We start from the raw sequence: 24,834 nt of genomic DNA on the forward strand, positions 1-24,834 counted from the left end.
AGGGAGGGAGGGAGGGAGGGAGGGAGGCGAGAGGGAGGGAGAGAGGAAGGGAGGGAGGTGGAATTTCATTTCTTCCACTAAAGCGTTTGCGGAGACTTCAAGGTATAATCTATCCCAGATCCTTTCCCAGAGAGAAACTTGGCGATCACGTTTTCACATGATGCTCACGCTCAGGGCGCTTCAATTATCCCTCCCCACAAAGATAGGTGGCGCGTGTTTCAGGGTCTCTCCTCTCTCTCCTACAGAAAAGAAAAAGAAAAAAATGTCATTAGAAGAGGCGTAACACGTCAGTCCGTCCCCAGGTTTGTGTTTCCTGGAGTGGCCGAAAGAGATCAGTTCTAACCTGCTCCGCAGGAATAACGGTCCTGCCTCCCGACACTCTTGGCGAGGTTTTGTACAGTTTGCTCCGGGAGCTGTTTCTTCGCTTCCACCTTTTTCTCCCCCACACTTCGCGGCTTCTTCATGCTTTTTCTTCTCACCATTTCTGGCCAAAACTACAAACAAGACTTCGCAGGTAGGTTTTTTTTTTTCCCCTTTTCTCTCTTTTTATTCTTTTTTGGTATGGTCATCCCCCACCGTCCTTTTATGATTTTTCTCCTTTTAAGTGGGGATGTGAGTCTGAAGTGAGAAGGAGTGTCTGTGGGCAGGAATTTCAGGTGGGTTTAGCTCCTTTATGGCAAGCTTTTCCCAAGAGTGACTTCTTCGATTTCTCTGGCACTCCCGCTCTCTCTCCTTCCTTTTCTCTCCTTTTTCCTCACCTAGATAATTTGCCCTGTACCTGTCCATTCAGGTAACCAAAGGTGCCCTTTGCTACCTAGCCTAGGAAAAGTTTTATTGAGAACTACATGATGGAATGAAAACTCTTCAAGAGGAGAGATTCTGCTCTATTTTTGCATCTAGTTCCAATTCATTGTATTCAGCAATTAAAACTTGGCAAATACCTGTTAATAATTACAAAACTTGATCGATACAAACCTACCAAATTCAGGGGCAAGTCTTTCTCTTAGATATGGCAGTGCATCCTCTCCCACAGGAGAAGGCTGTTTTCTAAGCAGAAAGTTGCCTGTTTTTGTCTGCTTAGCGAGTTTCATTTCTTTATTTTATTCTTTGTGTGTGTATGTATGTGAAGTAACACCTCACTTCTGTGATGATAAATAAAGAAGTGAAAGTCCTCATGGAACTTGAGTCGTTTACCAAAGTGTGTGTGGGGGGGGGGGTCACTACAGCTGGGAAGAAAGCTGCTGTCAGGATATCAGAGTTTTAAATTGAGGGTAACTTTTGAAATTGTATTTTAAATGGCAAAGTCTTATAGACATGGATTTAACAGGACACACATGCACACACATATCCCATTCCATACTTTGGCACTGAAAAGTCGAGAGAGATAGCTGGAGTTCCCAGGAACAGTGATGTGCCCGGCTAACATGAATGTGTTTATCTTTCACCTACTTATATATTTTATATGCTCCCCCTATAATGATGAAGGCAAGATTACTAACTCCAGAGTTAGAAATAACCGGCAAAGATAAAGTTTACAGCACAAATGCCCTGTCTCTCCCTCACACGCACACATGCTCATAAAACTAGCAGCTTACTTTATTAAACATGTATTTATATGCAATCGTGTGTAAGTCTCAGCATGAATACAGACAGGCCAGCTGTTTCATCCCAGACACTTGTGTGACCATTTCCTTATTTCAGGATTTTTCCCAACAATTTCCAATCAATAGGAGAGCCAAGAAATGACAAAATGTGTCAAACTTAAAAGTCACCCACTATGCTTAGGTTAAATTCAAGGTGCTTTCTAAATCATCCACTTCCCCTTCTCTACGCACAGCACCCCCCCCCCCACTCCTCTCAGCAAATGTGTGGAAACTGATACTCACTTTCCAGGTTTTCTGCAAAGCTTCTAGCACAGGAGACAATAGGTGCGGGGCGTGGGGACTGAGTGTGCTCGGCAGAGAAAGGGTTAATGGCCCTTGTGTTACAGTTTGCATCTGTTACATCTTTTATAGCCCCTGTTTAAACTAATCCTCGAGGCACAGCATCTTCCCAACCTCCACCGAGTTTCGGGATTCTCCTCCTCTCCTGCCTGCCTCCGAGGTTCCCCTTCTCCAAGTTTTGACAGTTTCAGCTGAAAAAATGCAGCGCCTCTCTCGATTTTTAGGTACAAAAGTTTGGAAGCCAGAAAGGATACGATCATTTAGTACAGCTTAAAAGTGTTGCCGTAGCGGTTGGACTTTCTCTTTCCTTTCTTGAGGGGATAAAAAAATTTTTTTCTACTAGAACTATTTAAGGGAACCAGTGTAAGGGAGCATGTGTGTGAATGAGGTGGGGGAAAATACTTAAGTAAATATTGTCAAAGTGGAGGGGGGGTGGGGGGGGTGGGAAGCGACAGTGTCCAAAGAGGCTTATAATTATACTTCTTATTTCGGCGTGAAACGGGAAATCTTAATTTGGGGGCGGGGGACGGGGGGGGGGGGGGGGGGTGGGGTGCGACAAGATGAGAGTGAAAGAAAGCCTCGCCTCACCCCAAGTTCCCGAGCCGGGCTGAGGACTTTTCCGCGGAAAGGGTCCGCCTAGCCCTGAGTCAAGCAGCCTTACTGTACCGCTGTGTGCATTCCCTCATACGGTCAGGAGTTATGACTCATTTTGAAGATGTAATTCTTGTCTCTCTGATCCCCTCGCGGGTGCAACACACCAAACAGTAACAAACACAAAGCGCCTCGGGGCCAAGGCTGGGGGGTAGGGGGCGGGGAGGGGGCCGCCGAAGTTTCGCTTTGGCGTTGGGGGGCGCGGATGGGTGCTCGCCGGGGCCCTGGCCCGGCTCCCCTGGGCGGCCCGCGCGCGTTTCAATGGGCGCGGGCGATGCCCACATTGTCGCTGTGTTTGGTTGCTAGATCGAGCCTGCGTGCTGCCGAAGCAGGGCGCCGAGTCCATGCGAACTGCCATCTGATCCGCTCTTATCAATGAAGCAGCCGATCATGGCGGATGGCCCCCGGTGCAAGAGGCGCAAACAAGCCAATCCCAGGAGGAAAAACGGTAAGAAGCGGCCCGAACCAAACTTTTCCGGGCCACTCCGCGGCTCGAGACCCAGGGAGAAGGAGGGGGAAAGGGAAAGGGAACCGAGGCGGCGGCGGCGGCGGCGCCCAAGGGCTCGCGGGCGAGCCTCTCTCCGTGGCCGGCGCCGGAGCCCGGCGCGCGCGGCGACTGGACCCAGGGAGTTGGGGAAGTGCCGGGCAAAGTGAGCGGGGGGCGCCGAGGGGCTCCGAGCGCCGGGGTCCGGCGGGGGCCCCGCGCCCCTACCCCCGCCGCCCCCTTGCGCCCCCGCCTCCGCCCTCCTGCTGCCTCCGCCTCTCGCTCCGCTAGCGCCCGGTCCGCCGGGTCCCCGGCCGGGCTGCGGGAGTGTCCGGCAAGGGTAGGGCGGGGGCCCGGTCGCCAGGTCGTGCAGGGTCCCGGGGCGGGGGCGGGGGTGGCAGAGGAGCTGCGAGGGCGGGAGAGGGGGCCTGGGGCTGTGCCTCCGCAAGGCTTAAAGTTTCTTGCCGGAGTCTCGCGGCCGCCGCTCCGTAAGCCAAGTAACGGTCCGCGGGCAGCGGGGCCCGGCCGGGCGCGCCCGGACCCTGGGTGGGAGGGACTCGGCCGGCCCTGCGCGGGTCCGGCAGGGTCCGTGCGGGCTCGGGGGTGGGTGGCTCCTCTCCAGCGGGCTCTAGCCCCACGTCGGGGACTCGAGGGGTTGAAGAGAGCGGGGAGACTTTTCTGGGCAGTTTCTACATGGTCAGGAGGAGCCCGTTATTCAAGCTGAGTCAGGAAGGAGGAAGGAGATGGGGGTGTGAGGGGGACCCACAGACCAGAGGTGGGAGATTAAAAGGGTGACTGTTAATAAGGTCTATCTTGGAGAGAGGCAGAGAAGGGATGAAGGAAAGGAAAGAGAGAAACAGAGAGACAGAGAGAGATCGACCCCCCCCCCCAGGTATTACCCCCAAGAAAATCGTGGGAATAAAAGAGAAAAGTGATTGGCAAGAGCGCAGAAGGCGCCTGGGGGAGGGGAGAGAGCTGGGGACCAGAGAGGGTGCTGGGGGGAGCTGACAGAGGATTCTGAGTTTAAAAAGAAAAACCAACCCCCCAAAACAAACAAGCGAACTAGCGCCAGCTCAGACTGGGAAAGGAAACTTCTCGCTCCCCTCGATCTCAGCTTGATCACCCGGCACGGGGCCGCGTTGACGCTCCTGAGCTGGACGTGGGGACGCGGCGCCGGCCCGGCCTCCGGCCTCCCGCAAACCCAGCCCGCACCTCGCGGGGACCGCCCGGCCCACTTGGAGCAACTTTCCTCTGGAGAGGACAATTGTGCGCGCCCCCGGCCTGCCCCGGAGCTGCGCGGCGCAGGGAGGGGGCGGCTGTGGGCGCAGTGTGGGGTTCGGGAGAGAGAGAAAACACAAAGAAGAGAGAATTTTGATTAGAGACAAGTGATGCTTCTCTCTCTGTCTCTCTAGGTTGTGGTGTGTGTGTGTGTGTGTGTGTGTGTGTGTGTGTCTTTTGCTTGTTGTGGTAGAGGTGTCGAGCCATATGGGGGAGTGAAGAGGAATTTTGGTCAGAAACTGTTCGTTACGTTATCCTGCCTTTTCCCTTTGTGCTGCCTTTGATCTATTTGCTTGGCTTAGTATTACAAAAAAGGGGGGGGGGGGAAGAAAACAAGTACGATAATATATTCCGAGCTCCTTCCCCAAGATCCAATTGAGGCTGCCTCTTTTTAAGTCAGTCTTTCCTCTCTCTCTCTCTCTCTCTCTCCCCCTCTCTCTGTCTCTGTATCTCTGTCTCTCTCTCTCTTAATTTAATTTTTTTCTTCATTCTGGTATCTGGCATTATTTAAGGTGGTCCTTACACAGGAGACCTCCCCTTCTCCATCTCTGGGTAATTTAGTAGACACTAAAATTATACCTAATGTCCCCCTCTCCTCTCTTGTGTTTCCTCTGTTCCTTTTATTAAATGTTGGTTATTGATTTTCTAAAATCAATGTCTGTTGTGGGGCTTTTTCCCCCCTCTTACAAGTATCTAAAGCACGGTGCTGATCAACTGGATAACAAAAGCTTTGTGTCAAGGAGGCTTTTTTTTTTTTTCTTATGTTAAACAGTCATTTTTTGAGAGAGAGAGAGAGAGAGAGAGAGAGAAGAGACCGAGATATAAAGCAAGGTTCCCAGAAGTGTTCTTTTGCAGAAGAGACTGTTTAGAATGTTTGTTTCTGCTTTCCTGCCTCCTCCCACCCCCTTTGGGATTTTGCCACCGATGACCAGCCTGGACCCGGCAGTGAGGTCAGGCCAGAGCCCAGGTCTGTGGAAATAGAAAGCTCCAAGCTTCCTGGGAACCCTAAGGGGTGGGGTTGGTCGAAAGGGAGGCCTGCTGGGGGCTTCGCAGGTGAAACAGAGTGCCAGGGAGGTGCTCAGCCATGGACACTGCAACCATTTTTCCTCCGCCCAGCCACTAACTTGGGAGAAAGAAGCCTCAACACTCCGAAATGGAAAGTTGAATTGCACATTTTAAGACATTTACCTCAGACCTTGCACACTTAACAGCAAGCCTGTCCGTTGCTTACAGCTTCTCTAACTTTGACTATTACCTGTCTCTTTTTCCAAATAATCTGTGGAAAAACAGGCTGTGAATTGGTTGCTTGTCAGTGCTTTTCTTTAGGTTTAATCTGACTGAGCAATGTCCTGGTTTTGAGAAGCAGGTAGAAGAGTTTTCTTCCCCCTTTTTCATTTTCTTTCTCATCAAGCACATATCCAATGCCTCTCCCTTTGGGGATTGCCAGGATTTATCTGAACTGAGTGGATTTTTCTTCTTTCCTGGATTCATGGAAAAGATGTCACTTTTGAGCTTGTGTCTTTGCTGATAACACTAAATATGATGATGCTTATCAAAATCATATAGAAATTCCTGGAAAGGAATAATGGCAATACTAATCACAGAAGTAAGAAGCTGCAAGGAAAAAAAAAAAAGATGGTCATCCAGGAAACTAGAATGGCACGTTATATAATTTTAATGAAGTCAACAATGTATATATAGATGAAGGTGACAAGAAGAAAAACATGTAAAGCAGGTGTGCTTGTGTGTGTGTGTGTGTATGTGTTTGAAAGGCTGGTCAAGAATGTGGGTCGAAGATGATGCTGTACACAATTATTAAAAAGCAATGGAGAAGGAGGCAGTTTGAGGGAAATAAATGTGCAAAGAGAGAAACAAGAATCTAAAATCCAGCCTTCAAGATTCTCAGGCCAGCAAGATGCTTGGTAAAGACAGTGCCAGGGCCAAGTTAATCCATAGCTGACAGTCTCCTTTCCCCCACATGGAAAGGATGAAATCTCTTCCCAGAAAGTAAGATGTGCAGGAGGAAAGGGGGAGAGGGGTGAGGGGGAAGGAGGCAAAAAGCAAGTTGCCGGCAGACAAGAATGTGTGTCGGTTTCAAGAAAGTTCAGTCAGATGATCTTCAGTCGCCTGACTCACTTTGTAACACTTTCACTGAAGCTGGAGAGGAGGGGGAATACCCAGCCCCCCTTTTCCATTCCCCTGATTATACCCCACTATCTCCACACAGCCTTGGAGTCAGAAATGAGCACTTGGAGCAGGAGATGCCCGGCTGTTGCCTGCCACTGGCGGCCCAGTTGTAACTTGCAAAGTTTGTTGCTTTAGCCCTTGATTCGGGCTCTGGCTCCTGGGGATGCTCCTGCTTCCCTCCTGCCTCCTGTGGAGCCTGGGAAGATGGGCAAGCCTCCCCAGCCCACTGCCTTCCAGCATTAGCCTCTGAAAAATCGCACATAAACATGCAGGTTGTAACAAAAATCAAATCTGGAGACTGCGTGTTTCAGAAAAGGGAATGAAGTTGTCTTTTTAAATGAAAACTGAATTAGGAGTGAAGGGGAAAAGGAAATGGAAGAAAGAGAAGTTAAATTTGATTTTTCTTCAAACTTTCAACTAAAGGGTTGGGGATTGTATGGGGGGAGTGGGGAAGATTTTTACAAATGCCTTTGGTCCCTGACTTCTAGTGGTAAAGATGAATTTGGATGTTTTCAGGGCTTTGGACCCTAGGAGAGAAACAATCAGATGAGCAGAAATGATTATCCTTTTTTAAGATAAGCCCTCTCTCCTTACCACTTCCTTAAAGGGAGTGGAGGCGCTGGTGGTGATGCTTAGAGGCAGCAGAGGACGGAGAAGTTGCTTCCGTTTCAGAGATGCTTAAATAAAAAGGAAAAGAAATGCATTCTGCCCCTTCTGAAGGATGTGGCTCCTGCCTCTCCTCTCTGAGAGGTGAAGTTGGGACGGTGCAGCCCAGAGTCAGAGCCCCTTAGTATACACTGAGGCAGGGAAGTTGCCTTCGGATTACACTCGCTTCAGACTTGGTTCTCTTTGCAAGTGGAGAAATCTTTTGCAAGTAGCTCTCTTCATAAAGTTGGTGAGTTTCTAAGGAGCCCGTTTTGCTGATTCTCAAGGCTTTCAGAGGCAGTTTGTGTGGCAGGTACCAGTTCTGAGGGCGCTCCAAAGATATCCATCTCCATCCTTTTCTCTCTGTGGAGATCTTCTGCAAGTTTCGTCACGCTGCACACACACAAGACTGGGGGCTATGTATCTAGACTGATCTATTTGTTTTATTTTGGTTTGGAAAAACTAAGTCAATTGAGGTAGAACATGCCTTCCTTCGTAACAGAGCCACTAGCCTGCTGACATCCATAGTGTGACGCTCCACCAGGGGTAAGGGTGAGCTAAGGATTTTAAACTTCACGTTGTTACTCTGTTGCCAAATCAAAATAAATTCACGTCTTTAAGCATTTATTTCCAAACACGAATAAAGCCAAGAGTAAAGTTCCCTGCTAAACTGCTATGTCATATGTATCCGATGCTGCTTGCTTGCTTGCTTAATTTGCTCCAAGTAAAGAAAATTCCAAGAGGTTATCAAAGACCCTAATGCCGTATTAAGAATATTTCCTTGGAGAAATATATGTCTCCCCTGAAGGTAGGAGAGGACAGTGTTGCTAGCTCTCTAGCAGAGCCGCGTTTATTCCAAGATGTGGGAGATTCTTTTCCTTACAACAGTTTTTGTCATCTGCATTCTTCCAAGGCTTTTAAGGTGCATTTTCTTCTGTGTGAAAGGGAACTCTTTGTCCTTTTCCTCTCCAGCACCGTGGCTTCCCAAGGTAGACACTATTTTGTGCCTGTCACAGAGAGAGGGAGTGCAGGTTTGCAATGCTCACAGACAATTGATTGTCTGCCCTAATGTGTTTCATTTACATGTTTATAACGTCAATGGTGCTGGGGTGTCCACTGTACCATTCATTCCCGCATTCCCACAAGGGGGCAATTGTCTGAATGGCCAAGTCAGACACCTTTTTGATTGCTCTTTGGTTGTCTTTTTAGAGCAAAGAGATAAAGGAGGAAAATCTGTGATGCAGAAACACTAGTTGAAAATATACAGAATTAAATGTCACCACAAAAGCAGATGTTAACATAAGCCCAAATATGCTTTTTAGCCAAGATGTGAAGGTTGAAAAAAAATTATTCAGAGCAGAGGGAAGGATGATTTAAAACCAATAAATATAGCCTTTACCCCCCCCCCATTTCTTTTCTTTCTTTACCAATCAGAAGATGAAATGTGATTTTCCTTTTCATTTTTAAGCCTTGAAACATCTAGGCACCTCCCTATTATTTGTATGTTTGCTGTGATTTGTGAATTTTGTATATATTTACATAGCTCTGTTTATACCAACAGCATCAGCTTACCACTTGGAAAATCTATTGAATGACTATTTGGGCTGTGGGGAGTGTAAACTTTTAAAAAGTAAGATCCAAGTATTTCTTCATCAAGCATTTTTTAAAAGGAAAGCAGTAATAATCTGCAGACTCTATGGAAGTCTTTGCCTTAATAGCTATGTGCCAAATACCTTTATCTTGGGTGACAGTCCTGTCAGAGTGAAAACTCTCAGGAAAAGTGTAACTAGTAGTTACAAAGTAAATAAAGAATTTCGTTTTAAGGTGTTCTGTACTGTTTTTATACTATGTGCGTGTGCGTGTGTGTGTGTTGTCTTGTGTTTCCTCTGAGAAAAGTGAGAGGAAAAGCCATCCATGTGTGTGCTTTTGGCTTTTCTCTTCATTCAGTTCTCCCCTTCATATTATGCATATATGTATCACACATGAATACATCTGCTTAAAAAAGAAAGATTTCACAGTTCAGATGGTGCCTTGCTGGTTCATTAAGGTAATACAGTTATTAGAAGTTGGTCTAATTTCGCGTGTGGTCCAAAAGGAGAGAAAATACTAACTCTCGTGTCATCTGGTAGGAGGTAAATAGGGTGGGGAAACTTTTATAATTTTGTAGTAAATTAGGGAGAAAAAATCGCCAGTCTGTGAAAAGATTTTTGCCTCTCCGGGAAGACACGCACAGTAGCTGCACCGTTAGCTGAACCCCTGACACGGCGGTCTTTTGAATGCCTTAGGTATGATTTCACTTTCGCTCACATCAATGCTGACCTGAATGCCTTTCATATCTGATCCGCTGTGTCTCTCCCAGTAAACATCCCCTGAGGGGAGAACAAAGAAAGGAGCTCTTCTTCTTCTTAATCACAATTCAGCCCTTTCACCGCCGGCAGGCTCCATTTGCATTCTGCCACAGAAAGCCAAGATGAAAAGAAAGAGAGAGAGAGAGAGAGAGAGAGAGAGAGAGAGAGAGGAGAGAGGAGAGAGGAAAGAGGCAGAGGGTAGTAAAATAACTTAGGTGTTTGTGGCTGTTTGTTGGGCTTTCCCTAGTTACCAGCCTTATATAGTTGATGCTTGACCAGGCCCTGTCCCTCCTGACAGGCATATAGTGTTACAAGATGGCATGTCTGTACTATTCATGGCCACCCGCTCAACACTTGAGGTAAAAAGTGTCAGCGAGGGATCAAATTCTCCCTCAGAAGCCTGTTAGACTTGGGGTCAGGTGTGTGGACTTCCCACTCTTGAGTGCTGCCTACTATTTGGCTTTACTTATTGTTTACCATCAGACCAGAGAGGTGAGGGCACGGGGCGGGGTGGGGGGGGGGGGGTGGGGGGGGGGGGGGGGATTGCTGCAGCTGGAGACTGCTCTGGAGGAGAGAAGGGATAAAGTCTCCCAAGGCCCTGCTCTGGTTTCAGTGATGGGTGTCTGGCCCAGAGAAAAAGGGAGAAGTGCTTACACCCAGCCTGAACACACTGATAAATCTTCAGGAAAACTGGAAAAGACTTTCCCATTTTTTCCCCTGACTTTTTATGATAATTCATATTTTCAAATGAAAGGGGAAAAAAGCCAAGAAAGAAACTCTCAAATGAGCCAAAAAGGAAAAAAAAAATTCTCTGAAAAGAATTTTAGGGGGAAAAGTTGTTCTATTTTAAAAAGCTTTGAGGGCTGTAAAGTGCCACGTTTTTCACACCTTCTCCATACTTTTTTTTCAGATTTTTTTAGTATGTTTAACATTTGTGAGATGACAGCCTTTTTGTATCTCAAACTGGATGCTTCAAGATTTGTAGGGAGGGGTTGGTGGTATTCATGCTCTCCTCAGAGAGAAAGTTTATGCCTCAAGGGCTCCTTCTTACTGGGAACTGTTTAAACCCTCGCAGGCGGACCTGTCAGGTTTTACTGTGTTATTTGCCTCCATTTTCAACATGCAAAAGTAACATGCAGTTAATGGTATCGGAATGAGACCACAGCAAGAGCAGAAACCTCTCGTGACAACTTTTCAGCTACATTATCTTGCTCTTGAACTATCTTGTCTTTTTTCCCCCCTTTCTGAAACCACTTTTAGATACCAACAGTTTTTCAACAATTAGATTAAGCACATAATGCCCGCGCGCGCGCGCACACACACGCACACGCACACACACACACACACACACAAGTTTAGAAGTGCAGTCGCTTCAAACAGCACAGTGAATAATTGGAAATGGGGCTTTTCTGATAGCCACTGTACGGATTTCGCTTATAAGAGCAGAACTAGCGGAGATATTAGAAGTTGTACATGAGCATGTGACACAGATTCCTGATTTTTTTTCTTTTTCCCAGAAGATTTACAGAATTTACAAAAAGAGATTATCCCTACACCTTCCACCCCTCCTATCCACCCCCATGACCCAAGCAATGAAGGATTTAGGCAGATTTACTTCAGTAAACACCTTTGGACACTTGGGGGGAAAGTGGGAGTCTGTTTGCAAAAGGAGGCTTTTGTTAAGTGAGGTACCGGGATAATGCTTTACTAGGCAGCTGTGATATTAACCTACCCAGCAATGCGGGAACACTCTTTAACTCTTTGAGTGCCTGGCCCTTTGCACTCAGCAGATAAAATCCCGGCTCTCCAAAGACACTCAGAATTCTGGTTCTAGCAGTTTATTATTCAGACAAGTCTTGTAGACATGAAAACTGTTCAAGCTTTTAAAACAATGTGGTTTAATTAGATGAGGTGGACTTACATTGCTCATAAGCCCTCCAAATGGTGGTTTATAATTGGCAAGGAAAAAAAAAAAAAAGGAATCAAGGCAGCACATTAAAAATTCCAGGAAATATCTTTAGAAAAGCTATTTTCATTTCCAGCTTTTAAAATATTAGACCATGGTAGCTAGAGGGAATAAAGCAACTGGGGCCTCTCTCCTTACTATAAAAGACACCAGAAGTTTGTGATGAAGAAAAGGGCTTCAGCTCAAAAAGCTGTAAGAGGCCAGTTGGGACAGTGACATTATCACAGCCTTCGCATCTTTTCAAGGGGGAAGTGTTGCCTATCTTTTGGAGCTCGGAAGGTCATGTGAACCTCAGAGTCAGGGCCTCAGGCAGACTGTTACCAACTTGAGACTTGCCAAAGCAAGCAGAGAGGCATTTATAAGAGGAAGGAGTTAATGGTTATTTTTTGCCGGGCACAAGAATAACTTTACAGGTGTTGCATTTGGGCTTAAATAAGATTGCCTTATTTAGTTTCGAAAAAGAGTGTAGGTGTCAACGTTCAAGCAGCCACAAATGTGTGAGAAAGTAAAGGGTATGAGACATGACAGGATTAAAGGTGTTTGCTATGTTGTTACACCGTGTGTCAGGCTGCAAGCTCCCTTTGTCACAGCCTCCTGGTGATTTGACAGCGCAGATCTACTTCCCTTCTAGGTGAGACAGCATTTTTTAACTGGAGTTATAAATATGGTACACCCTTTGAGTTGCACCCTGCCTCCCAGATCCATGAATCCTGTTTGAAAGCATCTTGCCCCTGAGACACAATGAACAAATGCTGTATACAGGGGGCTGTGTGCTCGGGGGCCGGGCATCGCCAGCATCACAGTAGCTGGCATTGACTGTTGTTTGGCAAGAAGGTCCTCTGCCAAATCATCCAATAATTAAGTTTTATGTTATTTGTATGAACGACCAAGCATGCAGTATTCCTTTTCAAATCAAAGGGAGGCTTAAAATTACTTTTTGAACACTTTCAGACCATGGTCAGGTCACAGTTTGGGGGCTGAATTAAAATGATCTCATTCATGATCTAATTGAGGTTGGCAAAACCTTAACAGTAGCAGGAGTACATAAATATAAATCAAAGACCAAAATTTAGCAAATCATATCATTTGCTAGAAATCTGCTCATGAATTATTCTCCGATTGCCAACCCAGAAGTTAAACTTTGTCTCCCCTCAGCAACAGTAACTGTGCATATTTTTCCAGGCTCCTGACAGGAAAGTTGGAGGAGCTGAAAAGAGAAGGAAGATGATCAATGTTTCATCAGATATTCTGTGTCTGTGGCCCAGGAACATATGATAGCTAATAAAGCCAAGCACATTACAGTGGGTGCTGCAGTCTTGGTTAGAAATTAATAACGGGCTTCCGAAAACCAGACTTTGGAAGAGCAAGCAGCGGGGACACATAAAGGATGTAAGGGGAGCAAACATTTCGAGAAGGATCTGATTGAACTTTGCTTTCATTCTTCAGTTGAGGAATGTAATCGTCGTAATGATTTATGATTTATGATTTTTTTTTTACAAAGTTAGGTCTATTAGTAAGCTGAGTTGAGAGGATGAGATTTAAAGTAACTGTTAGAATTAAAAGAAATATTGAAAGGTTAGTGCACATATTTAAGTTACCTTTCCTTTTTTAAAAAAGTTACTATAAAATTGAAGACTCCAGATAATTTCTCCTATAATCTACGGGATTAAACGTCATGTTCTATTGTATCTAATCTGTTTTTAGTTATTCTTCATTTTTCTGGGTTGCCGTGTGTTATTTCAACTAGAAACCATACATATGCTGCTTTAAACTGGAGGAGACCTAATTCTGAACTCGGCTATTCTGAAGTTAAGATTTTAAATCCCACTTAAGTGAAGATATTCTTGCAAGCCAATGACAAATGCAGAACTGGTCACTTTAGCTAACTTCTCATTGTAAGAGCAAATATATGAAGGTGTTTTTAAGTCACAGCAAGAAGGTGGAAACATTTTTAAATAATCTCAGGTGATAGAGGTAAATGACAGCATTCTTTTGGGAACAGGTCGTTGTCATTAATGATTTCCCATGCCAAAAAGTTGAAACATATTCTACATTAAAAAGATGTAATGTTTTTTTTTTCAATAGTTAGCTTGTTAATATGACAATATAGTGATTTCTGTTCTTAATTTTGTTTCACATTTCTTATTAAAATCAAAAATAGGAAAGAAAGGTACTCCTGACAAGATGACAGACATTCTCTCCTAAAAATAAGCAATCAATAATAGATCAACAGAGGAAGATATCATGCTATATAAAGATCTGAGATTTTTTTTTCTCTGTCCTAAACAGATGACTAAATTTCAAGGAGTTCAGTGCCCAGGTGATCTGTAATGTAATATATAAACTTCACTGTTTCTTAGTTTAAATTATATTTATATTGTCTTTTATATGTGAGTAACTGTAATCAAAGAAACTTTGCAATTTGCCTATTCTTGGAAGTACCTCAGTTTCTATTTTAGACACAAAGCACATCAATTAAAGTGTTTCACATCATGAGATTTCTCAGTTTTAGGAGGTGAGGTTTATATATAAAGAACTCAGTAAGCTGTGTTTTAATAATAAATAGGCCTATTAAAAGGGAAAAATCTCTAAGCAAAATGGTTGTCCTCTAAAGATTTCCCATCACCTTTGCTCTACTAATGGGAATTTGAAAACTAAATACAGCCTATATGCACACATTCCACATACACAAATGCACCCTAGAACCCCCACTCTCTTTCACTATAGTCCTAGAGCTTGTGAATGAAATATATTCCAATGAAAATAGTAGAGGTGAAGAATTAATGTAGACCCCTGTTTAGTAGGATTTATTGTAAGAAAAAAGGTATTTCCTGTGCCACATGATTCTTACAAAAGTTACTTGAATCTATTAATGTCAACTTTAAGTGTGTTATTTAGGATAAATTACAAGCTTTGTGCTTTTAAACTGTCCCCTCCCCACCCTCACTATTCCTTCAGTATTACCAACCTTAAAGCAGATTATGCTAACTTGATTGCAAATTATTATGGTTTTTTAAATAGTATTCAGGAGTCCTGGATAAAGATGATATTTTAAAGTAGTGTTTATAATAGTTAAAAGGGGGGAAAGGGAGGGCATTAAACTATATTGAACGCTTAGAAATGTGTGGAGTTTTATACTTGTGCAGATAAAGTGTGAGGTAGCCTTACCCTGTGAAACCAAGACCACAAATGATATGTGTCAGTAGGTTCTTTGATAGGGCTTCTGGCCACAGTGTTTTTGTGCTGTCAAACTGCTATGTTGAACAAACACCTCCTCTGGGACAAAGTGATAAATGCAGAGACAGGCTGGCTTCAACCAGTCTCAGCAACCTCCTCAAACCCCCCCCCCACACACACACACTGCCAGGCCCACCTCTCCCTCCCACAATCCATCCCCCTCCCCACTTTTGCTTTTCCCCTTTACCTGAAATTGACACTTACAGAGAGATGCCCAGGGCTTTTCAAGGTGTAGTGGTGAGTAATTATTGATACTTCTCAAATCTTCGAGTCAGTACTATGAAACTACAGGCAAAGTCTTTTTCTGGCAGGCTTTATCTAGTCTTTTTTAAGTGGAACTGGACTGAGCTTCTAAACTTTTGCCAACTTGAACTTTTTCCACCTTTGCTTAATCATTTGAAAACCACTTGCTTTCCTCTTGTCTTTCCCCCAGTCACTGGAGTTTTATTTTCTAATGTTCAAGCAATTATGTTGTGCAACACAAAACAAAATTTTGCCTTAAAAAATCCAAACACTATTACCTCCTACTTTTCACTTTCTAACGTTCTTTTAGGGCTAACACTTCAAACGTATAGCCAACTGATTTTTTTTTTTCTTTCCCTTCTCTCTCTTGGAGCCATTATTCTCTGACTAAAACCTGTTTACTGGTGCCTTTGTGTGTGCTTTTTTCTTCCCCTGACATTAAATGAATTTCCATCTTCTACTTCTGCAATCTCTAAGAAATAGATAAACCATTATATTTTTTTCCCGGCTCGTATTTTAAAGCGGTGATCCTGACAGCAGGACGATTATTGCACTTTATGTTTTAGTGGATGTTTGCTGTTGCTAGTTACAGCAACACTTATCATAAGACAGCAAGAAAAGAGTAGTCCCTGGTAATTAAAGTAATGAAATATTCATTTACTCTACCTTTTCTGTAGTCTCACAAATTAGGCTGCTACATTTAATGCCTGCACTGCCTCTGTTTTTATTATAATGGCAGCTTTCGCATCTGCAATTAGGACTAATTCTGACAGTTACAATTTCTGAGGGATGGTAAACAGTGAACGAGATGTGCAGCAGAGGTATTACACGTGAAAAGCCCTTGTCTCTTTAACCTTGTTGTTTTTTTTCTCTCAGAGGTTACCTTTTCCCGATGGTGCAAAATCGACTTGACATAACTGTTCATCAGTTTCAGGGTTTTCCCTGGAGGTATTTGCATCAAATCAGCCCAGTCAAGCTTCAAGTTGAAATTGGCAGGCCAGAAACTGACAGGGTAGGGACTGGAAAAGAGACAGCTAAAGAACAGGCAGCAAACTGACAGTAGCAGAGTGAAAGACCGAGGTGGGGGGGGAGGGGGTGTGGGGTGGGGAGGTTGAGAGCTAGAGCTTTTCAACTTTCCTGTTAGGGAAATCTCAACTCCTGTGTGGATCTCAGGAGCAATGTATGCTGGAGGAACTTGAAAGGTTGGGAGATTCAGAACACCTTCAACTAATTCTTACCACTAGAATTCACCAGCCCTGCTCTGGAGGTGGGGAGGGGGAGTTCACTCTCATTTCATCTGATTGGATGCCTGAAGAGGAGTGGGCACACTTAATTAAACAGGAGCAAAGTTCTGAGGCACCTCCTCAGAACTTATTAAAGCTTGAAAGCCAAATCTCATGATCAGTGTTATAGGAGGAAAATAAGGCGGTTTGGTGGTTCTTCCCCCCCCCCCCCCCCGAATTGCTAACTTGGAGGAAAGTTAACAACCTTTCTCTTTACCAGGTTTGTTTTCTCAGGTTTCCACTTGGGAGCAGATTAAATGTTCACAGAGACCAGAGCTCAGGAGACTGTCTATTCAAAAGTTAGTGCATTTTTGTCAACAAAAACAGCCACGTAGCAAAAAATACATTTAAAGAGATACCTCTTTGAATAAATGGGGTTGCAGGTTCCCTTTGTCAAATAACATCCTCCTATCCTGATAACATAAGAACATTTATTCAGTTGTTTAAAGGCCAAAATATGTGGGAAAGTCTTAAAAGAGCAATGACATTAAACTTTTATTTCAGCATCGGGATTGTCACTTAAAAAAAAAAATCTATGATTGCAAAACTTTTTATAATTGCTCTACAAAGAACACAAATATGAAAAGTGCTCTCTTTGCCCGAGTATGTTTTTTTTTTCGTCCTTTATGTTTATTTTATGAGACAATAGTTTTTTCTCATCCTTTCTCATCTCTTCTACCTTTGCAGGAGGGTGGGTGTTGTTGTCTTTACTAGATGAATTAAAATCCTCGCCACTTTCCAACTAGACTTGGGGGTCGAATAAGCCCTTGCTTTCAAGCCATCTTCAGGCTCTGTGTATGACAGGCATTGGCTGATCTGCTGATGCCCATTCGACAGGCACTGTTGAACTAAAGTGGTGTGACGGCACAGTTTTGTTAAGCTGTGAACAAAGGGCTGAAGATGCCTTCCTGGCATCGTCCATGTGCATATTGGCCTTGTCACAGTTTTGCTTGATTTAATGCTCTGTTTATTCCTAGATATTAAAACTTAAATTCCAAACAATATGTTTTCAAATACTACATACCAACTTTATTTTAAAAGCTTTAACTTCGAAAACCCTAGGCTTCATTTGCTCCTGCAGTTTACATGTCGCCAACATTAAAACACAGCTTTGGAAATAAATAGACTGCCAGTAGCCTTTTAACTGTTATCCATTTAAAAAGGGGATTCCAGTCTTAAAAAGTCTTATTAGGGTAAAAGATTTATTTTTCTTTGATCATTGGTTGGAAGTCATCATTTATTTCAACAGTGGATTCTCCCATAAATTCCTAAGGAAAAGTTACCTTGTGCATTCACAGTCTGGGCAGACTTCTAAAAAGATACATTATTAAAAAGATATTCAGTTAGAAAAGAAACCACTTACAAATACCTGTAAGGTATGTCTTGCTACCAGCAAGAAAAAAAAAAAAAAAAAGAATCAAAGGAGTTTGTGTTAAAATTAGAGAATTAGGATTGAGATTTTAAAAGAAAATAATTTAAAAATTCCCTGTTCCACAGACAACAGCTACCTCTTCAAAAGAAAAGTTAAGTTTAGTACTAAATTTAGATTCCAGTGTCCCGTTGAATGTGTCCTGAGCTTTATCTGTGCCGAGGGGTTCTTGTTCCCCCTCTGCCTCTTTTTCCTCCCTTCAGGGTTGCTTCAAGTGTTTGCTAAGAGATTAGTTAGCAAGTTTATATTGAGGAGGTAGCCATGGGAAGCAGCTCTCTGCTCGAAGGAACGCGCAGTGGGTCAGAGTGTGAAAATACGGGGAGCTAAGACTGACGAAGGCCCGGGATCAGGTACTTTATTTTTCTCTCCAAGACAAACTGCTCGTAGAATGCTTTGTGGGATGACATCCCGTCCCTGCAGGAACACAGATGCTACCACTTTTAGAAACTTCCAAATAAGCAGTATTGCTGGAACAACTTTATGGAAAAAAAAAATTTGTTTTAATCTATTGCCAGATCACTCCCTTTTCGTTATGTAAAGAGGCTATAATTTGAGATATTCAAGGTTATTTTTACCTCCATTCATAAAACAACATCTTTCACGAGAGCTGTTCTGAGGAAGGTGAGGAAGGTGGCAAAGGAGAGAAAAAATATTCAGCGGTATGAAAGTATTGCTGCTAATAACCGGTGAGACCGCATTACAAATCAGAAATCAAATCTCCAGAGTAAAACACATACCCACTTCCACCTGCCCTTAAACACACTTTGTTAGCAGTGACTGTTTTACTAACTGAAATGAATTGCCTTTTTTTTTTCCAGTAGTAGTTTTCTTAATGCTCATTTATACCAAACGATTCTCACAGCTAGAGAAGGTGACACAGGTATGGGTGTCTAGGCAGGAGTAAGCTTTTATAGCTAGTTTTTGTGTACTGTCATACACGAAAGAGACATCCTGCTAGGGGCATAGCAGTGCGGGTCTATTCTCTTAGTTTTATGGGAGATTTTTGTGTCCAATCCCATTGTTGTGAACAGGATTTAGACATGCAAATCTACAATCTGGCTAAAGAATAGACCTTTTAATATATTAATGGGGCAGATTCTTACTTAATATACGAAGTAAACTTTGGCATTGGTTTGGTGTTTTCTATTAATACTTTGTTAGCAACTATTTATAAAAGAGACAGACACGTACGGGTTGATCCAAATAGTCCTCCTGCCCCAACCCTACCTCCATGTTATCTGCTTTGTTGTACCAACTCAGAACATTCTATCTGGAAATTGCTCTAAGTAAAGCCATAATCTTTGCTATGTTTTAGAACAAACGTATGGCTTGGACCAACATGACTTCTCACCTTTTAATGAACTGTCCCGGTTTAGGATCTTCTAAGGAATGGAGTGTAAAAAGAAGCAAAGTAGAAGATGAAGAGATCTCGTAAATAGTTTTCCTTTGAACATCCACAATTGCTTACATGGCCTTTTCCCCTTTTTTCCAGGCCAGCAGAAATGGCCTAGCCCAGGGCTCATCCAAGTGAGCACATTTCAGAACAATTCGTTGGAGAATTTGAGGGAGACATCAACTCTGTGATACCAATGAAGGGTATTAACTGAGAACTTTCCTGAGGTTGGGAGTGGATGTGATGTTAGTATAGGGCATTCCTGAAGGGATTTCTAATTCATGTGAGAATAGTAAGCATAGATATTCTAGCCATCAGTCAGCATCAGGTTTCAAATAAACAGTTATCGATAGCTGTCTTCCCCCGCCACCACCATCCCCTTCCTAGCTGGGAGAAGAACAAGCTCTGCTTCACGTAAATAAGATCTTTGAATGTATCTGCAATGAGGTAGGGCTTTCATGATCAGTATCTGAAGCCAGGAGCGTGAATGCGATCTTATTGTATCGCCGTGTAGAGATGAGATAGTCTAGAGCTACAGCACACCAGTGCATTGTGCCGGGGTGTCGGGAACAATCTTTCCATTGCCAAAGCAGCAACTCTTTTATTTTTCATCATTGTTTCCTTACCTCACTTGGTATGCTTCTCGTGATACAGATCTGAGTGAGTTGTGCAAGCCTCAGACTTGCCAGCCCCCAGCTCCCAGGCCTAGTACGGAGTAATTCATAAACTTACCATATTAGACTATCAGATTGAAACCAAGGGTTTCTACTAGTGGTGGAATTGGAAAGCCCATTGTTTTGATTATCATTTCATCAGCCCCAACTGATACTAGTATGCTCAAGGAAAACATACTTCAGTTACAGTTGATTTTCAGATTCCAAAATGGTGCTGCAAAGCCTGTGCATCTCTAATTATATTTTATGCTAGGCTGTGCAATACCAAAATATACGCCGCGGCAATCAGTGAGTGAACAGTATCAATCAATTTGTAAACAGATGAAGTCACTCATTCCCAAACTGGTTTTCCAAAAACAATTACTAAATTACAATAGAAAAAAATTGTACAGTTACTGTATTTGTGTGCTGTGTTACAATCAACATACCAGGGAAACAAAACAATTTAATGCAGAAAAATCATCATTCATCTACATTATAATTGCTTCTTTTTCACATCTACAGGGCGGTTAATTAAAATTGTGATTAAATGCGGTCGCGCTGCCTAAGATGTCTTGCCCAAAACAGGTGGTACAGAATTTAAAAGTAAAAAAAATGTAATTAGCATTGGAAATTGAGAAATTGCCTGTAAGAATCAGTGTTAATTTCAGTCAGTGATGAGGTAATTTATAAATGAATGCAGTGGAGGCTCTGCAAATGCACAATTGCCTTCCTTGCCATTCTTAGCATTCTCAGCATGCAGGTGAAAATGTTTTCAAAATATTGAGGTAATTTGAAAATCAATCCATGCATTCTGTATCTTTTTTCCTCCCGTTTGTACCAAATGCTGAACAAATGCTGCCATGGATGGCACGATCCGTCAGTTTTTTACTTCCTAAAAGCATTGCTGCACATATTTTAGACCTAGATTCGGAAACGTGAGAGTGCAGACTGCAAGCCTAAAATTCTTACGGGGGTCAAAACTGTACACCTGAAGCTCCGGCCAATGGAGGTTGGGTTTTCTGCGCGATGCTCCCATCAGCAAACTAGGACCTGGAAGGAAGTTTTCTCAAGGAACAGGTATAGCACAGACATACAGAGACTATTAACTAATCTAATAAAACACTTGAAGTTTTATTTTTAGAGTTTAAGGAAGAACTAGAGAGTTGGAATAGGCTAATGTTTTCCTTAGAATTTTTAACCATATCTTTATCATTCCACCTAAAAGCCTCCAAAACTGGTGAATAAAGTTATTACTAGGAAAAATTTTTCCAGAACCTGAAACAAGAAAGGAACTTCTGCTTACTAATACCATTTCTTCCTTTAATGAACAAAGATGCAACTTTCTAATGAAACATTACACCATCAACTTAATGTATGTCAAGCACGCTAATGGCACATTCTGTAGTACATGAGTAAATTTATAGTTTAGATGTTATTTTAAAATTATTTTTATTTACACTGTTTTTTTTAATTAAAATAAGAACCACTAAGCTTTTAAAATTGCCTTCTAATGGACAAAATTTAACTTTCATGTGTTTATCCCTACTGCCTGAACAATGTGAATTTAAAATATTTTAAAAATTAATCGAGGCAAATATGGGGTTTGAATATCTGGCTGCCCGTGGAGTTAAAGGGACTTTGGGGGACTTCTTAAGCATCCCCTTCCTGTATTTGGCATTCTGCAAAATGATCTCTCCATATAAAGCTTAACCAAAGAATATGTTTAGTTAACTATTACTGATCAATCTAACAATCAGACTGTCTCGTGTAAAATATTCTGCATGATTCTTTGGTGTTTCAGGCGGAAATCAGTGATTTCACTCCAAAGATATTCTTTGGGTAACCCTGACATTTCAGGGAGAGAGACAAAAAATCAGGAGCAGTCTGTGTTCCTGACAGTATCTGACTGTCCTTTGATTTCAGGCCTGGTATCAGACCTCTTCCCCATGACCCTTCCTCATCACCACTTTTAGGAAACAAGTGAACTGGGCAGTTTAGAGGTGACAACTCAGCTGGTGGTTCCGCGTGACATGGCGTCATTTCCAACGTATTTAAATCTGTTTCCCATTTAATATCACAAGTAGAAATAAAATGAGACCTATTAATGGAGGCAACTGAAAGGTCACCAGTTAACTCCGTGATCTCCCCAGCACTTACCAGCTCCTTACCCCCCCCTCCTCCCCCTCAACTAACTGCCACTAAGATGATTTCCTCTCCCAGCAGTCAGTTCACCTTTGGTGAGGGAGAGTGCACCCTTGTCAAAGACTGGCTTCCTGGGTTCCCTTCGGGACCTGTGAACAGGAGATCTGCAGCCACATGGGGCTTGGTTCAAATTTCAGGAGAGCAGTGGGGTGGGGGAGGCACTATGATATGCTCCAGGCTGTGCTGGTTCTGGGTTTACAAGGGGTCACAAAGGTTAGAGAATCACAGATGTCAATAGAGCTCCAGGCCCTATTCTTTGGAAAATTTTCAGTAGAAATCTTCTTACCTTGTTGCATTTGATTCTATGTCCTCTGTAAGTTCACAGGGCAATGTGGAGTTCTTTACGTAGGAGATTTCACCCAGGTTAGTTATATGGAACCATGACAATGACAGTGCCTGTTATACAAACTCCCTCTCCCAAGTGTCTTCTCCTTACTCGTACAACGTCATCAGGATGTTTGGAAAAGGTCTGAACGATGTGGCCATGACAGCACTAGACTGGCCAGCAATTTGGTATTTTAAGTCCCTTTTCTTTGCAAACCTCACCATCTGAGCTTACTTGATTCACTCCGCTATGGCTAGTAGCAATCCCTCCATCAGCGAAGCTGATGTCAGGTTTCCGGAAGAGAAATGCACATTTTTCTTTTTCCACTCAGGGTTCCTTTCACCTTCATTCCCGAGGATGATCTGGCTTTGCATTGTAAGGGGGAAAAAAAGAAAATCTGTTGCCAAATAATTAAAAAGTATGCCACCAGGTGCCTTTTAGGCCTCTGGTTTTCCAGCAGAGAATTGCAGTGTTTATTCATTCTGCGTTAAGTGAGCATCTACAATGTGCAGACACCACACTTGAGGCTCAGATCCAAAAATGAATGATAGAGCTTGGGCTCCCGAGGAGCTTGATGTCTAGTGGGAAAGGAGATTGGGAGGGGTGCTCAAGAAATGAGAAAAATGTGGTGAGAACAATAAGGAACTTCACCCAGTGAGTACAGAATGTACAAGATGGCATAACTAGGTTTGGAGCAGGTGGGGAGGGCAGACTTCCAGGGGAAGGCAGCATCTGAGGGCAGTGTGGATCACATGACTTTGATTTCACCAGTGGAGAGAGGGAAGGACACCCTGGGCTGGCAGAAGAGGAGATACAGGCATTGGAAAAGGGAAAGGTAGACCCCCTTAGATGCTACCAGCCAGCTAAGATGTCTGAGCATAGGGTGTGGGCAAGAGGATGTGCTTAAATTGAGTCTGCAAATGGAATCCCCCATGCCACATTTCTGGCTCTTCTCCAGTAAATAGGTGATGATGAGCTTGGGAACCATTTTTTAAAGAAGAAGAATGACATAATCATATTTGTGTTTCAGTGAAATGTCTCTGGCAACTGCACGGAAGCTAATATTATCTTACATTTATTGAGTACTTATAATGTGCTGGGACCTGTGCTAAGAATTTTGCCTATGCCCTCTGATGTTGCCCTGACAACAGTTGTATCGAACAGATACAATTATTTTAATGCACGTTTTACAGAGGAGGGCAGTAGGGCTTGGCAAGGGCATGAGCCTGGGGTACAGGGAAGAAAGTGTATGGCTAAATGCGACCGGAATCATGGGATTCCCAGAGTTACAAGTGATTGTGGAAGGACATTAGGAAAAGGAAACCCAGCCTTTGAAAAAGAGTGAAAGTGAGGCAGTTTGATTCCCTTTTCTCTCGGTGGAGGCTGAGACAATGTGGGGTGTAAGGGTTTTTCATCCTCAGAAGTCTTCCTTTCATTCATTATTATGCCAGTTTGAAAAAGAAAATGAAACATGATTCTTGATCCTCAAGAAACTGACGCCAGAAGGTGTTACATCTTTGGGAGGTTGGAAAGAGACGGTTAACAGACAGCCCTTCAAGACAGAGGAATTTAGTAAACCCCGGAACACTGGCCTTGCTGATTCAATTCAGGACATGAAGGCCTTCTTCGGCCTGATCAGGACACAAATGAAAAGCATCCCTTTGCAATGAGTACTTCCTCCTCCTTTTCCGAATTAACTCTCCTGTTGCCTAAGACTCACCAATCCTTAAACTTCCAGGTTCTCTACTCAGCCTTATCTCTGCCATCCCATGGCAAGCCCTAAAGCTGCTAACGTTTTGTAACAACTATGTGACAAATCGTTGTGCTTTTATTCATGTCGGACATCTTTGCCAGGCTTGCTTGTTGTGTTTGCTGTTTGGCCGTGTCATGGGACCAAAGGTGGCTGCCTTTGTACAGCATGTCAAATCTGGTTAACATGCAGTCATTTATCTTTAAAACCACTCCTGCACAATGGCAGCGGTGGGCCAGGCCACAGGGCTCCAGACACAACCCAATTTTTCAGACCATCTTTTCTGCATATGGGGAGCACATTGGACAGCAGACAAGATGTTCTGTGATTTGGGGAATCTCTTAGAGACAAATTGTGGAGTGCGAGTGCAGTGTCGCTGGACTGCTGGGTGCCCAGTGAAGTGAGGAAAATCAGATACAGCACAGGCTGAAAGGTTGACGCGAGAATTCATAGCTCTGTGCAGAGCATGCCCAGTCCTTTGCTCCCACGGAGAGTTCACACATTGACAAAAGCATGTTTGCTTGTTGGTTATTTGCAGGGGATTCTATAGGCACAGTCTATGTGTATATTCGCACGTAAGCCTTCTGTATGCATTCTGTACCAGTGAGGGTGTCCACACGTGGACGTGTAAATGTACTTGCGTGGGAAGACAATTTGCTGTTACAGATTTAAGACATAGGAAAGTTCACTGAGGCGTTTCTCTCCTAATGTAGCAGAAGCAGAATCCTTGTGTTTTCTACGGTTGTTTCAGTAAAGGACTCTGTGTGTGCTCAAGGAAGGCTCAGAGCCGGTGAGTGTCAAGTGCTACAGTGAC

At 43.4% G+C, this 24,834-nt stretch overlaps 1 protein-coding gene across 4 annotated transcripts in view; it reads left to right on the plus strand.

The window, feature by feature from the left end:
• The first annotated feature begins 428 nt into the window (after positions 1-428).
• Positions 429-24,834, plus strand: part of ZEB2 (zinc finger E-box binding homeobox 2) — a 131,337-nt gene continuing 106,931 nt past the window's right edge. For 2 of the 4 annotated variants that reach the window (XM_059394346.1, XM_059394343.1), the window contains exons 1-2: positions 429-514; positions 2,901-3,042. In XM_059394346.1, the coding sequence (XP_059250329.1) occupies positions 2,970-3,042 (73 nt within the window). In that variant the 5' untranslated portion in view covers positions 429-514; positions 2,901-2,969. Of the gene's footprint in view, positions 515-2,075; positions 2,168-2,514; positions 2,708-2,900; positions 3,043-24,834 lie in introns of those variants that run through there. The other 2 variants (XM_059394344.1, XM_059394345.1) reach the window with 2 other exon arrangements.

Source organism: Mustela nigripes, chromosome 3, assembly GCF_022355385.1.
Source record: "Mustela nigripes isolate SB6536 chromosome 3, MUSNIG.SB6536, whole genome shotgun sequence".
Lineage (NCBI taxonomy): Eukaryota > Metazoa > Chordata > Mammalia > Carnivora > Mustelidae > Mustela > Mustela nigripes.